Below are 17,542 nucleotides of genomic sequence, written 5' to 3' on the forward strand. Positions count from 1 at the left end.
GAACCGACGAAGTCTGTCCATCCCTGTTCTGTGGCGTGATCCTGCGGACTGACCTCATTTTCCTCCAGCCCATCACTGAGCTTGAACTTTTACCTTTGTCCTTGATTGTTTGTGCCCAGGAATGTCCCCCTGATTCTTTTGTATATGTGTGTCACCTGTGTAGGAGATGTGGGCTGGGCACACCATCAGTAGTAAGTCGGGTAGAGCCTGGATACTATAGGATACTGTGCTTGCTGCCTGTGTGTTTGGTGAAGTGAGGGCAGGCTTGGAGTCCACACTCGGTGGGTCAGGTGCTGCAGGCAGTGAACCTGGGGTCCTAAAATAGTCGGGAATGAAAATTCCCTGGCTGGTAGAAGAAAAGGCTGAAGCCTGGGGCTGAGACGAAACTAGCCTCCCAGGAAGAGACTTTGCCGAGGTCTGAGAGCTTTCACACAAACAAATCAAAGCAGGAGTGGCCTTCAGTTTTGTCTCTTCTATAGAACTGTAACGCTGTTGCTACTGGGAAAGTAGAGGCTTTCTCTCTCTAGTTCTGGACAATTTGTAAACAATCCATTTTCTTTCACTAATGGTTACTTTCTAATTGTTTTTGAAACACAAGGAAACCAGGTGGAGGATTGTGGATTGCACCTGTATACAGATACATGGGGAGAAAGGTTCCCCAAGAAAAGATTTTAGCTAGTACCCACCTTTCAGCTTTCTTGCAGTACCTGGCTGGAGAAAGAGAGGCTGCACCGGAGCCTGACAGCACCCTCATTCATGCAGAAGACTCTGGCTTTCCAGGTAGTCAGCAGTAGGCTCAGAGGTGAATTTATTTTACGTTTTCCCACTCTGTGAGAAATGTTGCCAACTTGATGACATGCGCATGGCCCCTCCTTAATGCTTCCCTGTGTGTTTTGTATCTTTATGTTTTCTTTGTTCTTGTCCACTTTACCTAGACAGGACCATAGAAAAACGTTACTATCTGACTATTTTTTTTTTTTTTTGATATGTGCAAAAATGCCTGTTTCATATAATTCAACTCAATATTTAAGAGAGAGGGTAGTAATTGAGGGGAGGTGTCAAATTCAGATTAGAAACTAGCTCTCATTCTGTCATCTTATGCAGAATCTTTGGAAGCTGCTTCTTTGGCTTCGGGAAGTAGAGGGCTTGATTGGGGGAATGGCGCCATTTTGCTTGACCAAAAAAAAAAAAAAAAAGAAAAGAAAAGAAAAGAAAAGAAAAGAAAAGAAAAAAGCCGTCTCAGAAAATTGAGTTTTGGTTTTATTTAAGTTTGTTAAAATTCTCTTCTAGCTATAAATACTCACCTGTTTTCCTCCTGGCATCTGACTATAGGTCTTAAGCACTTGTTCTCAGCCTTTAATATAGTTCCTCCTGTTGTGGTGACTCCCGACCACAAAATTATTTTTGTTCCTATCATAACTACAATTTTGCTATTGTTATGAATTGTCATATAAATATCTGTGTTTTCTCGCGGTCTTAGTTGACTCCTGTGAAAGAGTTCGACTCTCAAAGGTGCCTTAACTCACAGGTTGAGGACTGCTGATCTACAGCAATGGCATTTGCTTTCTTACAAGAACTGAGCATCCATAGTGCTTGTTTCCTAAGCATAGGCAACACCTGTGCATTTTGTAGCAAACTTAATAATTCTTAAGTTTTTCCCCCATTATTTAAAACTCTTACTAGTACTAAATAGGTGGCTGATAGCATTTTTTGGCTCCTGTTGTAATGTCTGTACATTTGTTTTTTTTTGTTTTTTGTTTTTTCCCCTCTGTATGAAGATGAGGTACAGATGCCTAACCCTAAATGTACAAGTTGTCTGCTGCATGGGCAGGCCTGTGGATCCCCACGGAACCCTCCGAAGCACTCCTTGTTTCTGAAAGAGCGCTAGTTGATGCGGGACAGAAACAGTGGGAGCCATCCTGTGAATGCCGCCAGCAATGACTTGTGGCATTCTTCCCCCACAGCGGTGCAGCATTCGGCTTCATAAACCTTTAAAAATGAAAATCAAGTCACCTAAGGAGAGATCCATGCAAACAACATTGAGCTTTCTGTTGCTCTTTGTAATTCAAGATAATTTAATCAATTATAGTGGCAGTGCCCTCTCTGAGGATTTAAAAGAAACCCCCTTTAAACTGTCAGCACATTCTGTCCACGTGTTTTGCTCACCTTTCTGGCATTACATTTGGGTGTTCTTGCCTGTATGTAGTGAGATAGTGCATACTGCTTACAATCCATTGAAATGGGAAGAAGCAGCTGACTAGTGTTTGAGTCTGGCAACCCTTGCCCCTTTGCATTTCCTTTGACCTGCTTGGTTCCTCCCTGGGCTCTGAGACAGTGGGATGGCCTTTATGCAGCATCTGCTCCTGCTGTCATGGCCAGCTTATAGTGGGGAAAGCCACTGAGTGGCTGGAGCCTGGAATACCGAGTGCTGACTCATGTCTTCAGCAGCCTCACTGTGTTGGTTTTTTTGTTTGGTTGGTTGGTTTGCTTTTTGGTGATAAATAGGTATTTCATGTCTGCTGCACATCAGCTAAGTGTACACTTTGTATTTTTACACCTACTGTTTCAAGCATCCTGTTGCATCTTCTCCGGTTTTGTATTCAAGTGAAAGGAGCTCATCTACATTTGCTGCTACTTGCTGAACTGCTGGACACAACTCACGCAGACATAACTGATGCACACTTTGGGTTTTCCCAGGAAAATGGCCCATTAAGGCACTTGCATAGACTCATTTATAATATATTTATACAGGTTGGGTTTTATGGTGTTTAACCAACGGCTGCTGTAAAATTTACAAAGCAGTGTGAAGTTAGTGTGTCTTTCTTGTGAAGATTAAAGTCAGTCGCAGTTTAGACTGTGTGAGGAGCCTGCCGTGTTTCCTCGGAGCTCAGAGGCACTGCACGGGCATCTGAAGTAACACTTCCCTGGTCTCCTTCTCACCTGTGAGGTGATGGCTCTTTATTTGGGGGACCCATTCATTGCTTGGTTTGTTTGTTTGAGACTGAGTCTTTCTGCAGCCCTGCTTGCCCTGGAACTTGCTTCGCAACCAGGTTGGCCTTGAACTCATGGAGATCTGCCCATCTCTGCCTTGAGTAATTTCATACCTAATCTTTCCCATGACTCAGGTAAAATATTGCAACATCTCATAAGCCTTCCCTTATTTACTGTGCCCTTTGCTTGATAAATATTGACATTGCTAAGATCTAAGGTAAGCCCTCAGCAAACAGAAAGGGCACAGTTAAGCACACTGTTGTAAAACAATACGGAACACCAACAGAACAACTTTTCAGTGAAGTTTGGAAGCATGTTTTGTATTCAGGATGAAATCTGAGGGTGACTAAAACTAGCCAGTGAAGAAGAGGCTGTGAGGAAGTTCTAGGTTCCGAGGTGAAAACTGTGGCTAAAGGCCAAGGAGTGGGAAGAACTTGGCACCTCAAATACCTGAAGAGAATAGTTAGGCTGTTGCCCCGGGCACAGGCTGTGCAGCGGCCATTGAAGGTGCCCGTCCAGGCTGTTAACGTAGGTGGATAGCAGCAAAGGCTGTGGGGAGGGCACTGTATCTGGGACTCTGTAGCGGCTTGCTGTTGGAACTTAAACAGGTTGCCTTCCACAGAGTTTTCCAAATGAACATATATGCTGTGTGTGAGGGGCTGATCTAGAAATTGACCTGAGAGAAATGAAATCCTATTTACAAAAAGACTTATGCATACATTTTCACAGCAGACTGGAAATAGTTCAAATGTCTGTCAACAAGACGATGAACTAAAAGAAACTAACAAACAAAAACCAAATAGAATGTTACTTGGCAATAAAAGACGAATTAATGAAATACACTTCTTTTTGGTTGTCTGAGACAGGGTTTCTTTTTGTAGCGCTGGCTGTCCTGGAACTCACTTTGTAGAACAGGTTGGCCTTAAATGCAGAGATCTGCCTGCCTCTGTGTCCTCGAGTGCTGGGATTACAGGCGTGCTACAGAGCCTGGCCTTGGAGTCTTTTATGAAAGGGACCTAACTTAATCCCTGCCCTCTGGTGACCCTGCAGTTTATTCTCTGTCCCTTGCTGATGCAGAGCATATCTTTTATCTTTAGTGTTGGTACTTTCTGACTTTTCTGAGTTACTCTGGGTGGATTGCAGCCTGCAGTTGGATAGATCCTGCAGTAGCGCGTGTGAACGGACACCTGTTTCCACACGTCTGCTGCGTCACAGAACGTTGTGTAACCTTCTGATCTCTGTAACCTGATAGGTGAGAGTCGGCGTTGCCACTTCCCATACAGCTTGTGTTTTCTTTCTGAATGAGGTGACATTTCCTATTTAGAGATCAGTTATTTTTGAAATCTCTGACGCTTATTCGCTGTTTTCCTCTTGTGTTAATGGTACCCATTGCTTACATTTTTTTTTTTTTTTCTACTAGGAGGGACACCTCAGTGTTAAAGCGTCAGCAGAGGGAATCCCTGCCCTCCTGGTGCTTATGTCCTACGGGAGGAGAAAGGCAGTGACCGTGCATTCGCAGCTATGGATGTTGTGAACGAGGGTTTTAGATTTTGTGAGGGTTGATAGTTTTGTTGGCATTTGTGTAGGCTGCGATGGCTAGTATGAGTTCATGAGAGCCAGATAGACCACTGTTAGGCGGGAAGGTGGTTGAGGTTGGTAAGCTATGGATGGCCTGTTGAGGGAGGGAACAAATCTAAAAAGAAAAGAGGAAGGAATTAGAGAAATTGCTCTTTTTTTTTTTTCCTTCTCATATACTCAATCTTTGAAGTCTGGCTTCCAGAAATAGAAAATGTAAAGATGCCTTGTTCTCATGGGGGTTTAAGACAAGTCTTATGTGTGCTTTTCCACTAGGTACTGCATACAGAAGGAGTGCGCATCAGCTGATCCGATTAACAGATATCTTCAGGGCATGAATTGATTCTGTGGGAGAGAACAGCTTTTTTTTTTTTTCCCTTTCCCTTTTCCATTGAACTAATTTTGTATTTAAGAATGGAGCCCAGTATGTCATCTTACATTATTTCATATTTCCTCCATGCGTGATTACAAACTCAACTCATTTTCTCTTGTGAAATTAATTTGTGATTCTTTGAAGCCTGCTAAATGATGCATTGTTTGCTGCTGGGTTGTCTGTAACAATCTCCCCATCAGGGAGAAAAGCTCTTTGAGTGTATCCGTCTGTGTGTGACCAAATTCCAAATGTCTGATGCGCCTACAAGGAGGAAGACATGACAGTCACTGAAAAACGGCTTACAGCTTCCTGGACACCGCAGTACGTTCTTAAGTGTAAAAGCTGTGTCTTGGGCACAATGAGCAGTGACAGACACGCGCAGCTCCGCTTACTTTTGATCAGTTATTTCTTTAAGCGTTTTATACCGAATCCCCCTGCCTTGGAGCAGAAGCTGGGAGCCACGGCTAACATCTTCTGCCAGGCAACCGTTGTCAAAAATGAAGCGTGAACCTTGGTGGTTGGAAAGTTAGGCGCTAGCTTCCAGGCTTCTGCGTTTGCTCAGTGTGTTTTCTCTCTTTCTCATGTTTGCATGCAGCTCTCGCGTGCTTTAGCTCAGATTATGGCGTGTACATCTGCCAGAAAGCAGAGAGCCTTTCAGAGACTAGGAAACAGGCCGTGTAGGGTGGGTGTGCATCGTTTGGTGCACTATTTCTCCCGCTTTATACAGAAATGCTTCATTCGATGCGGTTGAACACTAAATACATAGAAGTACTTACTTAAATAAATATTTCTGTAGATACAAATATTTCCCATTATTTATTCCCTTTAATTTTCAGGTCTAGAAAGTACCGATACACTCTTACTAATTTCCATGTGACTGCAAACAGTTTTAAGTGCGAGACTTTTTGTAGACGCGTATCCTGTTTCGTTTGTGCTTTTTTTTTTGTTGTTCTTGTTGTCAGTGGTGAATGCGTGAGTGGTTGCACAGCGGGTTATTTGGTCTACTTCAGTAGGTATCTATGTCAAACCAAACCTTCCTGCCAATGAGAAACTTGGTTTTATAATCTTACCTCCCATATTCTTGTGGATGGTTCAGTGGGTTCCACAGTAGGGAACAGATGCAGCCATGGACTGGGTGACCCCTCCAACCTGGCTATCTCTGTCTCTGTCATAGCACTTAGGCTGTGGCTGCGCATTTAAGATTCACAGTGGGTTTTCCCACTCAGTGTTCTGTCTTATCTGATTGGACAAACTATGCAAAGATAACTAAAATTGCTCTTGTTCTGCCATGCTCTTGTTCTGGTTTTGGCCTGCTTATGCAGGTTTTCTTTTTCTTTCTTTCTTTCTCACTTTCTTTCTCCCTCCCTCCCTCCCTCCCTCCCTCCCTCCCTCTCTCTCTCTCTCTCTCTCTCTCTCTTTCTTTCTTTCTTTCTTTCTTTCTTTCTTTCTTTCTTTCTCTCTCTCTTTCTGTTTTTTGAGAAATGGTTTCTCTGTGTGGTCCTGGCTGCCCTGGAACTTCCTTTGTAGACCATGCTGGCCTCGAACTCACAGAGATCCGTCTGCCTCTGCCTCCTTAGTGCTGGGATTAAAGGTGTGCAGGACCACCGGGCCCAGCTGCAGATTTTCTTAAAAGCCTGCGCAAGCATATTGTTTTGCAGGAAGTCCCTCGGTTTCCATGCCATGATCTGGGTTTCCTTTTTCCAGTCTCTCTGATGCCTCGTTAGCACCAGTGTTTGAACAACCCACTTCTCAGCTTTAGAGTCTGACCCACTTTTGTGCCTCTTCTGCCACAGTTACAGTGACTTTAATGCTTTTTACAAACTATAAGGACCAATTTGGCTTCTAGACTCCTTTCTAGATGTTTTTCACAGTTATTTAATACTTCCTGTCAATTCTGTTTCCTCTCTTCCCATCTGACCTTTGATTTTCCTTTTGATTTCTTTTTAAAGATTTCCTGTCAATCCGTATTTTCTCTCTTTTCAGTCTGTGAAACTGATTTTTCTCCAGGAATCACTTCCTACCCTACTTTGCCTTGCAGCCCATCCCCCCGCCCCTGGAAACACTTCCTGACTGGATTATGTTTGTTACCACAGAGCGCCCTCTCCATCTTGACCCCAGTGAATGTTAATGTCATTGTTAAACACCTGGACCTGGGAACACAAGTCATCTTTGTGCTTCTCTCAGTGTCTGCTTCCTCTTGCTCCAGTCATACCCTGATTTCCCACAGATAGGTCTTTATGGACCCTCTTTGCTCCTCTTCCGCAGTTTCTACCACCGCCTACATTATCGAAACTCCGTTCTAAGCGACCTCAGCCTTACTGATTTATTTTGTATGTGAGCCTGACCTAATTTAAACTACTCGCTAATTACTAATATTAAACGATGAGTGTCATGGGTCTGTTTCTCAAGCAGGCTTCTCAGCGCCAGGCATTTAATGACACATGCTAATCCCTGACCTGGTGCTTGCATTCTGTGGATGGGTGAGAGGGAGGGCAGAGAGCAGACAGGGATGAGCAGGTAATTGTGCTCTGTGATAAAGGTTATGTTGTCACACAGTGAAAAGTAGAGGGGAGTGCTAGATTGCTTTGGGGCTCAGTGGTCTGGGTAAGTTATATTTGGGTTGAGACGTCAAGGCAGCTGGAACCATCCAGGTTGATGAAGAGGAGCAGCATGAAATTGCTTGATAGCATTTAGTAAGAAAGAGGCGCAGTCTTTGGAGTAACCATTCCACACAGACAAGAACTCAGATACTTCACCAGAGGAGCGTCCAAGGCTCCTAAGTTAGCCCTAAGGGTCAGTGCAAAGCAGTTAAGTAAACACCTGGTGCCCACTAGAGGGGAGGGTACATAGTTGTGGGCTTAGCTGTGTTCTTAAATAAATGCAGATTTTAGAGCTTCCAGCTCTTTTTGGTCAAGTCTCAATGAATACTTATAAAAACATCCCGGCTCTCTAAACTTCCACACCTCTCAAACTGACAGTCTGTGATATCGGAGATACAGTCTTTGACTTGTGTACTTTCTCAGATGCTTTTCAAATTTCTGATACTTCATAATTTTCTTTCCTTCTCAGAGAAAGAGATGTTAATAATTAACAATTAGCAATCATTGTCTTGTATGATATGATTGCAAAGGAACACTCAAGAGACGGGTAACATTAATGGTACAGCTTTTCAACACATCAATTAAAAACGCCCTATTGCCCGCATTTTACTAAAACGGAAACACAGTGGTTAATTACTGTTTACTGGCCAGTATGCCTAATTTCCTTAACTGTGTTCTAAGGACAGAGGTAAATACCACCTTTTGATACTGGTACATTGAAACAGGCACCGCCTTTGAAATGATAGCCTCTAGTAAACATGTTGCCTCGGAAGAGCACATTGATCTGTGCTCTCTGAGATTCAGAAAAAAAAAATGTGACTTTGTATTATGCCTGTGGGGGAAAAGTGTCCTAGGGGAAGAAGGGTCACCCAAGAGTCTTTATTATGGGCGCTTCATCCCTGAGGCCTCGAGTTGAAACTCAGCTACTTGCTTAAAAATGAATTTCCTCCCTCCCTCAGTAAGTATTGGCAACTTATAAAGATTGATCTGAAGGGTTTATGTACTTTAGTTTCTTCTCTGAATGTTGTTACCTGAACCTCTATTTATTTTCCCCCTAGTTTACTACAGAGTGGTCAGCTTGAGATTGTGACTGGCGGCTGGGTAATGCCTGATGAAGCCACTCCGCATTATTTTTCCTTAATTGACCAGCTAATTGAAGGACATCAATGGCTGGAAAAAAATCTAGGTACGTATTTGTTGTGTGTGCCCACCCCCCCCTTCATTTGGGCTGTTTGGGGAAGCTATACTAAGGGGATCTGAACTAATTTTCCTAATAATTGTTGAATAATTTATCCTTCATTAATTGTATTTATTAGATCTCAATTACATAGACATGTAAGTTTCATTTATGGACGTCAATCATGCCTTTTATTTTATTCATTGGCAGTTGTTTCATTTGTTTATAAGTTTGTTATTTTAATTATGCATTAGTGAAGACTTGATCACAGGAGGCAAAACCTTATTATTAGCTTAATCCACATTGGAGGTGGGAAAGAAGAAACAGAAGAGGCATTCATTTATTATATCGGGGAGAATCCTGGAGATCTGGGTGTTGTGGCAGCTGCTGGCATGCTTCCATCCAGGGCCCTAACGTACACTACTGAGGTTGTTTCCTTGGGCTCATCTTGTTTGCGTGTTGGTCACCACCCTGTTTTTCCTAAGCAGTGTATAAGAAAGGTGGCCCCAGGCAGCCCCCCTCCAGTGGAACCCCCAGGATAAGGTATTTCTCTTAATACTTTATCTCACTGGCCTAGCTGAGCCAGGCCTTAGCGCTGAGGTGCGGGACTTGTTTTGATGTCAGTGGTCTCTAGGGAGATGGATGACAGGGGAAGGGTTACACCTGAACTGTGCTGGCAGGTTCTCAGTGTGACTGCATCAAGGAGGACTGTGGCTGGCAGCATCAGCGGTCCTCTTCAGCTCACCAGAATCTAGAACTCACTGGCATCCTCTTTCTGCCTCATTGGGTGTTTTGCAACAGGACTTGAAGCTCTTTCAAATATTTCATATCTCACTATAGCTTTTATGGTTTTCTTTATGATAAACATTCATGATTTTTATTGAAGTTATTTCTAGATAACGTATTTTTTTTCTCTGTTAGGAATCAACATCCCTCACTATTATATGTATTTTCTTTCCTTTTTATTTTAACACAACTTAAAAACTACTGCAAAGTAATCTTAGAAAACTTCCACATGTGCCAGTTGCTAGCATTTTGATACATTCTTTTTTTTTTTTTCCCCTTTCCATACCATTGTTGTGCTGGTAATTGTTTCTCACAGCTTAGAGAATACATTGTGCATAGCAGGTCTGTGGAAATGCATTACTGTGGCTGAGATCTGACCTCTAAGGCCAGACTTGTGAGTCTGCCTTTGGCTGTTGCTGGGCACTTGGAGTTTTCAAATTAAGAACAACTTACTGCTTTTTAAAGCCTATTGTGTGCTTAGCATTTGCTTCCTTCAGGGACCTGACACTCTAGTACGTGTGCATTTGTGTGAGCAGCATCCAGTGGAAATCCTGGGTACCAAAGGTGTGATGACCCTTCCACTTGATGGTATGTCACACATCCTCTTAAAATTTGGTGCTAGAAGAATTAGGTGTGTATGCAAGGCAGACTCTTTGGAGCACGTCAGGTTTCCTCCTCTGGATGCAGCTCTATGTGTCTTTTCTCTTTGATGTCTTTACTCTGCTCCTTCTCAGCCCTAAGTCCCAGCCGAGTGACAATATTCTGAGGCTCAGAAGTTTCCATGAGTCAGCAAACCTGGGTGATTGTGTGGGGATGGGGGAATCTTGCAGACCTGCCTGGGATGGATGGCCCCTTTCCTTACGTTTTGAAATATGTCCTAAGACAAGAGATGCACTGTATTTAAACCTCACTTTTGGATTCTTCTTAATGTTTAGCTTTGTTGAAATATAACTTAGACGCAGTACAATGTATAAATCTTACATGTAGAGGTTGGTGAGTTTTGACAGATACACATATGTACACAGATACTAGTTTCATCCACCACTCAGGGTGGCACTCTTTCGTGCCGTCATCTCTCACCATCCAGCCAAGTGCTCCCCAATTCCTACTACTGCAGATATGTTCTCCTTTGCATCTGGTTTCTGTGCGCAGTATAATTTTGTCTTACAACCGGACTGCGACTTATTTACGTATAATACGGTGCATTCATTTAAAGCTTGCAGTTTGGTGGTGTGTTATGCTTATAGGGCTCCGTAGTGGTGCTCACCAAGATCTGTTTTTAGAACTTTTACACACAGGTACAACAAGCCTCGTATCCATTACACTCACGGTTCTCGTGTCCTGTTAACTCCTGGCCTGTCCCAGGCTCCCACCGAACTCCTTGAATTAGCCCTGCCTCAGTAAATGACATAGTGTCAACATAAGGCTGCTACACTTACTGCTTCCTGCATATAATAGAGACTGGCTTAAGAAAAATGTATATGCTACATAAATACTGTTTAGGCAAAACAAGAAATGTGTGCAGAGTCCATCAGGCTCATTTTTCTCTCTGAACATGTCTACTTTCCTGGTTGTTATTCCCTTGTGGTTTTGACGGCACAGTAAGACAACATTGGCCAAACCAAGGCTGTGGGTTAGTTTTCTTTGTGGTGAGTGTTTTAGAATTTAGGTTTTGTGTCTGTGATCCATGCTTCTTTTGCTCTTGTATTGTCCTGGCTCCCTTGCTGACAAAATCTACCCTTATCCTTGCACTACACTGCCTTGATAATTAGCTGCGTATTAAAACATGATCTTCGGAAGTATGGCTATTCTAAGTTGAAACAAAAAGAAAAAAACTTGTTTGACTCCTTTTTGTTTGTTTATTTGCCAAGAATTTTATTTAGATCACTGAATTAGTTTTTCGCAAAAGCACTACCTGTGCTTGGGGATGTGACCCAGTAGGGAGAAATACTTAGCATTCATAAGGCCCTGGGTTCAGTTCTTAGCATCACTTAGAGTGGGCGTGGCCTATGTGATGTGCACCTGTATACCTCAGTGTAGTCCCAGCACTCAGGAGGTAGAGGCAGGGGAATCAAGAGTTTGAGGTCCTTGTCTACCTAGTAGACAGATTTCCAGGTCAGCTGGGGATACATGAAACCCTGTTGGCTCCTAACTCCAGTTCCAGGGATCTGATGCCCTCTTCTGGCCTCCCTGGGCACTGCATGCAACTTGTGCACATACTTTACAGGCAGCCAGAACACCATATACATAAAATAAATACAAACTCTGATTTTGGTAGGGATGTGTGGAATATGTTAGCCAAACAAGAAACACTGCCATGTTAACCACGGGAATGCCTGACAAAGAAGCATGAGCCGAGTTTCCATCCCTGTAGACCTTCAGTCCCCTCGGCGACGCATTCATAGCTTTCATTGTGAAAGTTTTGCATCTCTGTCAAATTTGGTTCTAGGTATTTTATTTTGTTGGCTGCCATTGCAAGTGGGTTTATTTTCTTGGTTTCAGTTGGGAGTAGTGGGTGGTGGTGTGTCGGTCTTTATATAGCGACTTTATATCTTGCCACTGCCAAAAAGTTTTTGTGATTGGTTGTTGTATGCTGTTAACTCACTCCTTTTCAGGGCTGGGTGCTGTTTGGTTTTTAGACTAGATTCCTGTTAACTGTGTGCTTCTGGGTGTTAGCTGTGTGGCCCGGGCTCTCTGTAGGCATGCTATTGGCAATCCTGGGAGTAGGCTTGCTGCACACAGCATGTTTGACTTTGTAGGTACGAGGGCACTTTGAAACTGCTTTTGCTATTGGACAGTCAACCAGCAATGAATTTGTTCCATATTTTTGCCAGTTCATTTCTTGTGACAGTCCTTTCAAGTACCAGTATCAGTAGAGATAAAGTGATTTTATTGTTTCAACTTGCATTTCTTTCACAGCTGAGAATGTTGAGTACATTTTTGTTTTTATTGCCCAGGGTTTTGCCTGTTTTGAAGTTTTCAAGTCTTTCGCTCTTTTTTTTTTTCTTTTTCTTTCTTTCTTTCTTTTCTTTTCTTTTCTTTTCTTTTTTTTTTTCTGAGACAGGGTCTCTCTGTGTTAGCCTTGCCTGTCCTGGACTCACTTTGTAGACCAGGCTGGCCTTGAACTCACAACGAGCTGCCTGCCTCTGCCTCCCAAGTGCTGGGATAAAAGGCGTGCACCACCATGTCTGGCTTTCACTTTTCTTTTCAATTGGGCTGTTAACTTTGTGTGTTCTTTGTTTTGAATCTGAGCTGAATCTATGCTGTATGAAGATTTCCTACCATTTTGGGATTGTTCATTTGTTGTTTAAGAGTTTAAGGCTAGAGAGATGCCTCACAGGTTAAGAGCACTGCCTGTTCTTCCAAAGGTCCTGAGCTCACAACCATCTATAATGAGATGTGGTGCCCTCTTCTAGCCTGTAGGCAGAGTATTAAATAAATAATAAATAATTAAAAAAGAGTTTATTACTCTCTGTATCTCTGTCTGAGTCTGTGTGTGTGTGTGTGTGTGTGTGTGTGTTTGTATGGTATGTTGTGTGTGTGGGGCTATGGTGTGTATGATATGTTATCAGTGTGTGTGTGTGTGTGTGTGTGTGTGTGTAGACGTGTGTGTAGACATGTGTGTATCTGGTGGGTGTACGGCAGTCAGTAGACAACTTTTACTAGTTCACTCTGTCCTTCCATCTTGAGTTCTGGGGTTGAGCTTGGGTCATCCAGCTGCTACAGCGAGTGCTTTTACTAGCTGAGGCGTCTTGCCAGCCTATGTTTTTTTCCATTTTTAATGATACCCATCTTAGTTTCTTTTCCTGTTGCTGTGCTAAAATACTCTGATAATGCAACTTGAGGGATAAAGGGTTTATTTTAGCTCACACTTTCGTGTTACCGTCTACCATGCTGGGAAGGTGAAGCAGCTGCTTGAAGTGGTTGCTTCCTGGAGTCCACCCTAAGAAGAGAGGGGTGAATACACACCAGTGCTCAGCACATCCCCCCGACATAGCCTGGGCCCCAGCCTGCAGTGCTCAGCACATCCTCCCAGACATAGCCTGGGCCCCAGCCTGCAGTGCTCAGCATATCCCCCCAGACATAGCCTGGGCCCCAGCCTGCAGCTAGGAGGGTCTCACCCATCAATTAACATAGTCAAGAGGATCCCCACAGGTAGTTTAAGGTCCATCACCCAAGTGATTGCAGAATCTGCCACGTGTACAATGAGCACCAGCCATGACAGTATCTTTCTTCTTTAACTGTTTAATTCTAGGATTTAAGACAGCTTTTGATTTATATGGGTGACTATGTAACTATATAAATCTACCGAGCAAGTTTACTTTTATCTTTTTATTACTGTTGATATTTTATATAATTTATTACATATAGTATATTTGTACTGCCTTAACAATGAAACTTGTTTAGTACAATTAGTGTTTAGACCTTGTAGCTATTTGCCTTGTTCAAATCTTCAGTAGTTGTCACATGTTAACAGGGACACTCTCCTTTCTTATTGCAGATATTTAATGAAATAGCCTAGAGGCATTAAACGTCACTTTATCTATTATTATATGTAGATATTTTTTAATAGTGTTGAGAAAACCTTTTTTAGTACTTTTCAGTTTGCAGTACGCACTGTGTTTCTTTTTCAGCTATCTATTAACACTCTGTGGCTTTCTAATTTGTTCTCTGAGTGCAATGGCAGTTTGCTCAATTAAAAAGTCATTGACTTCCAGCGTAAATCCCTTTTGGCTTGGGTGCTGTGGAGTTCAATCTGTTTATAGTGCTTTTTGTTTTATGATTTTTATATTTGTTTTCATAAGCGAGATTAGATTTCTTTCTTAATGTGCTACATTTATGTGAATTATTTATTGGTTTATGATATTTAATGTAATAACTAGTCACCATTTCACCCTTTACATTCCAAGAATTTTATGGGCATTTTTGAAAAACTTACTGCAACAGTTTATGCCTACAGAACCTTCTGTTGTAGGTAGATTTTTAAAAATTATGTTGAAATATTTCTATAATTATAGAAATTATCTGATTTCTATCTAAAATGTCAATTGAAATTGTTTTAACCAGAGCTACCAACGTTTTAATTATTTATAATATAAAATAATAATTATACATAGACATCTTTGTATTAAACAATAATTTTAAATAAAAATTGCTATTTGTAGAAAAGCAGGAGAGTAACATTTCAACAGAATGCAAGAAGAAATAGATAATTCGTAACTGTTTGTGATATATATTATTATAATAATCTAAATTTCTTATATATTTTTATTATAAAAGTTTGGATTTTTAAAATATTACCCTTTTATTAAGTAACAACAACTAAAAAATGTTCAATGCCAAGGAAAACCCTGGCAAGTTCTGGAATCCAGAAATCTCTTCCCACCTCTTAACTCCTTTCATACCATAGGATTTTTTTTTAAAATGCAATTTATGTCTTTTCAGTATTGTTATGTTTTTTGGATTCTTTTTCAACTGAAGCTAGTCGCTCTTCTGTGGGTCCAGTGACTTTGATAGGAACGGGTCATCAATGGCTCTGCGATCCTAAGATGATGGGCACTAAACGCTGGCCTTTGATGTACTTGTTGTCCTGCGTAGACTGTTACTACTCCATTTATTTGTGATGATGCTTATCCCTCCTTAAGCTTCACACTTATAAAATGTTCTAGGGTATCACTTGTGAAGGGCGCCATATTCCCCGAGCAGAGATTTGCGGCCATCTTATAGTGGTCCATGTGACGATAAGTCAGAGGTGTGCTTGTCCCCATTTGTAAACACTTGATAGTGTATTTGCTAAGACATCAGGCCACTTTCAGGTGTGAATAGAAGGAAGCTGTCAAGCCAGCAGTGTAAGCAGCGATGTCACAGGACAGTCTGACCACAGGCAGCGCCTGGAGCGTCTCAACTACTGCCCACCACTACATTTAGAGGCTGCTGTGCCCTCTGAGCCAAGTACCCTGTCCAGGAGCATGTGTCACAGTCAGTTAGAGCGTCTCTTAGTTTATTTTAATCTTGGACATTTCCTCACCTTTTTTTTGAGTTTGTTTGTTTGTTTGTTTGTTTGTTTCTTTCTTTCTTTCTTTTTCCCAGACAGGGTTTTTCTGTATAGCCCTGGCTGTCCTAAACTCCCCTTGTAGACCAGGCTGGCCCCGAACTCAAAGAAATCAGTCAACCTCTGTCTCCTTGAGTGCTGGGATTAAAGGCGTGCGCCACTATGCCCAGCTTTTTTGGAGTTTCTTCACCATAGTATTTTGAAGAATACAAGCCAGTTTTTAGAAAAACTTTGTCAATCTGAATTTGTTCTCTCGGGGTTAGGTTAAATCACTGCTGTAGTGTTTATCTCTTCATCTAGAGCGTATCTGTGCCAATGGTTTCTCTTATCGCTGCTGCTGCTGCTGCTGTTGCTGCTGCTGCTACTACTACTATTTCTCCTCCTCCTTCTCTTCTTTTTTGGTTTTTCAAGAAAAGGTTTTCCTGTGTAGCCTTGGCTGTCCTGGACTCGCTTCATAGACCAGGCCAGCCTCGAACTCACAGAGACCTGCCTGCCTCTCTGCCTCCCCAGTGCTGGGATCACAGATGTGCGCCACCATGCCCGACTCCCCCTACTTCTTATGAGAGGCAAATGATGTTTCCCTGTTCCAGGATGGCAGTGCTAGCCTTGATCCGTTTGTTCAGGTGTATCTGTTAAACTTCTTTCTAATACATTAAAGTAGGATGGGGTGGGAGAGATGACTCTGCGCTTAGGGGCAGTGATTCCTCTTCCAGAGGACCCAAGTTTGGTCCATAGCCTCCATGTTGGGAAGCTCACACCTGTAATTCCAGCTTCAGGGAACCCAGCACCTTCTTGTGGACTCCAAGGGTGTCCACACGTAAGTCCACATACCCCCCCCCCTCAGATACACAAACAATTATTGCTTTAGTTAGGGTTACTATTGCCCCGATGAAGCACCATGACCAAAACAACATGGGGAGAAAAGGGTTTATTTGGCTTACACTTCCATGTCACAGTTCATCATGAAGGCATTCAGGGCTGGGACTCAACCCGGGTGGAATCCTGGAGGCAAGAGCTGGTACAGAGGCCATGCAGGGCTACTGTTGTCCAGCCTGGTTTCTTATGGCACCCAGGACCACCAGGTCACAATGCTCTGGGTCCTCTGCCATCAATCACTAAAAAATGCTCTATAAACTTGCCTATGGCCCCAGCTTATGGAGGCATTTTCTCAGTTGAAGTTCCCTCCTCTCAGATGACTATAGCTTGTGTCAAGTTGACATAAAACTATGTAGCACAATTAATAAAAATGAAATAGAATAAATTTATAGGAAATATATTAGGAATAAGAACTTTCTACTCCTCACCAGCTCGCTCATGAACATCTGTGCGCGCGCATGTTTATTTTGACTTATTTGGGTCTTCACTTTTCCTTCTCAGTCTCCTTTGTGATAGTTTAGAGTTAGTCATCAAGGTTCCTTTTTCTCCTGTCTCATTAGTTACTCTGGGTCATAGCTTTTGAATGATACTCTTTGCTACGAGAGCCAAGATCAGCTTTAACTCATTTTTTTAACCCTCGGCCCTCTCATAATTGTAGATGTGTGGGAGTGCTTAACAGGTGCTTGAATGGGGGAAAAAAAAAACCCTGCACGGCTCTATTTAGTTATGCCAAGTTGTACACTGTAAGTATAGAAGTCATATTTAAGATCCTTGAATAACTGACTGATCCAATTTGTATAATGCTAGATGAATATTCTTGCCTGATTAATTTTAATCTATGCATTTATTTATTTTTGTCACATGTATTCTCTGTGAAAGAGGTGCATTTTAGCTGATGGCTCTTGTAACTGACCTGAGCATGTTTGAACCATTCCATTGACCTCATACTGGGTAGACAGTCAGGAGGAGCACCAAGATCCCTGGGGACTCGGGGACACCTTGGGAGCAGTTATTTCAGCCAATTGGGCCACTGTGTGATACGATGATGTTGGGCTGTTTAAAGGTGGCAGTGCCAGCCTGTTGGGATGAGTGACAGACCAGCCAGTTCCTGG

General features: G+C 42.4%; 1 protein-coding gene across 1 annotated transcript in view; it reads left to right on the forward strand.

Moving 5' to 3' along the window:
* Positions 1-17,542, forward strand: part of Man2a1 (mannosidase alpha class 2A member 1) — a 160,755-nt gene that overhangs the window by 38,325 nt on the left and 104,888 nt on the right. The window contains exon 5 of the mRNA XM_051154436.1: positions 8,598-8,725. Within this exon, the coding sequence (XP_051010393.1) occupies positions 8,598-8,725 (128 nt within the window). The remainder of the gene's footprint in view (positions 1-8,597; positions 8,726-17,542) is intronic.

The sequence above is a fragment of the Acomys russatus genome, chromosome 12 (genome assembly GCF_903995435.1).
Source record: "Acomys russatus chromosome 12, mAcoRus1.1, whole genome shotgun sequence".
NCBI lineage: Eukaryota > Metazoa > Chordata > Mammalia > Rodentia > Muridae > Acomys > Acomys russatus.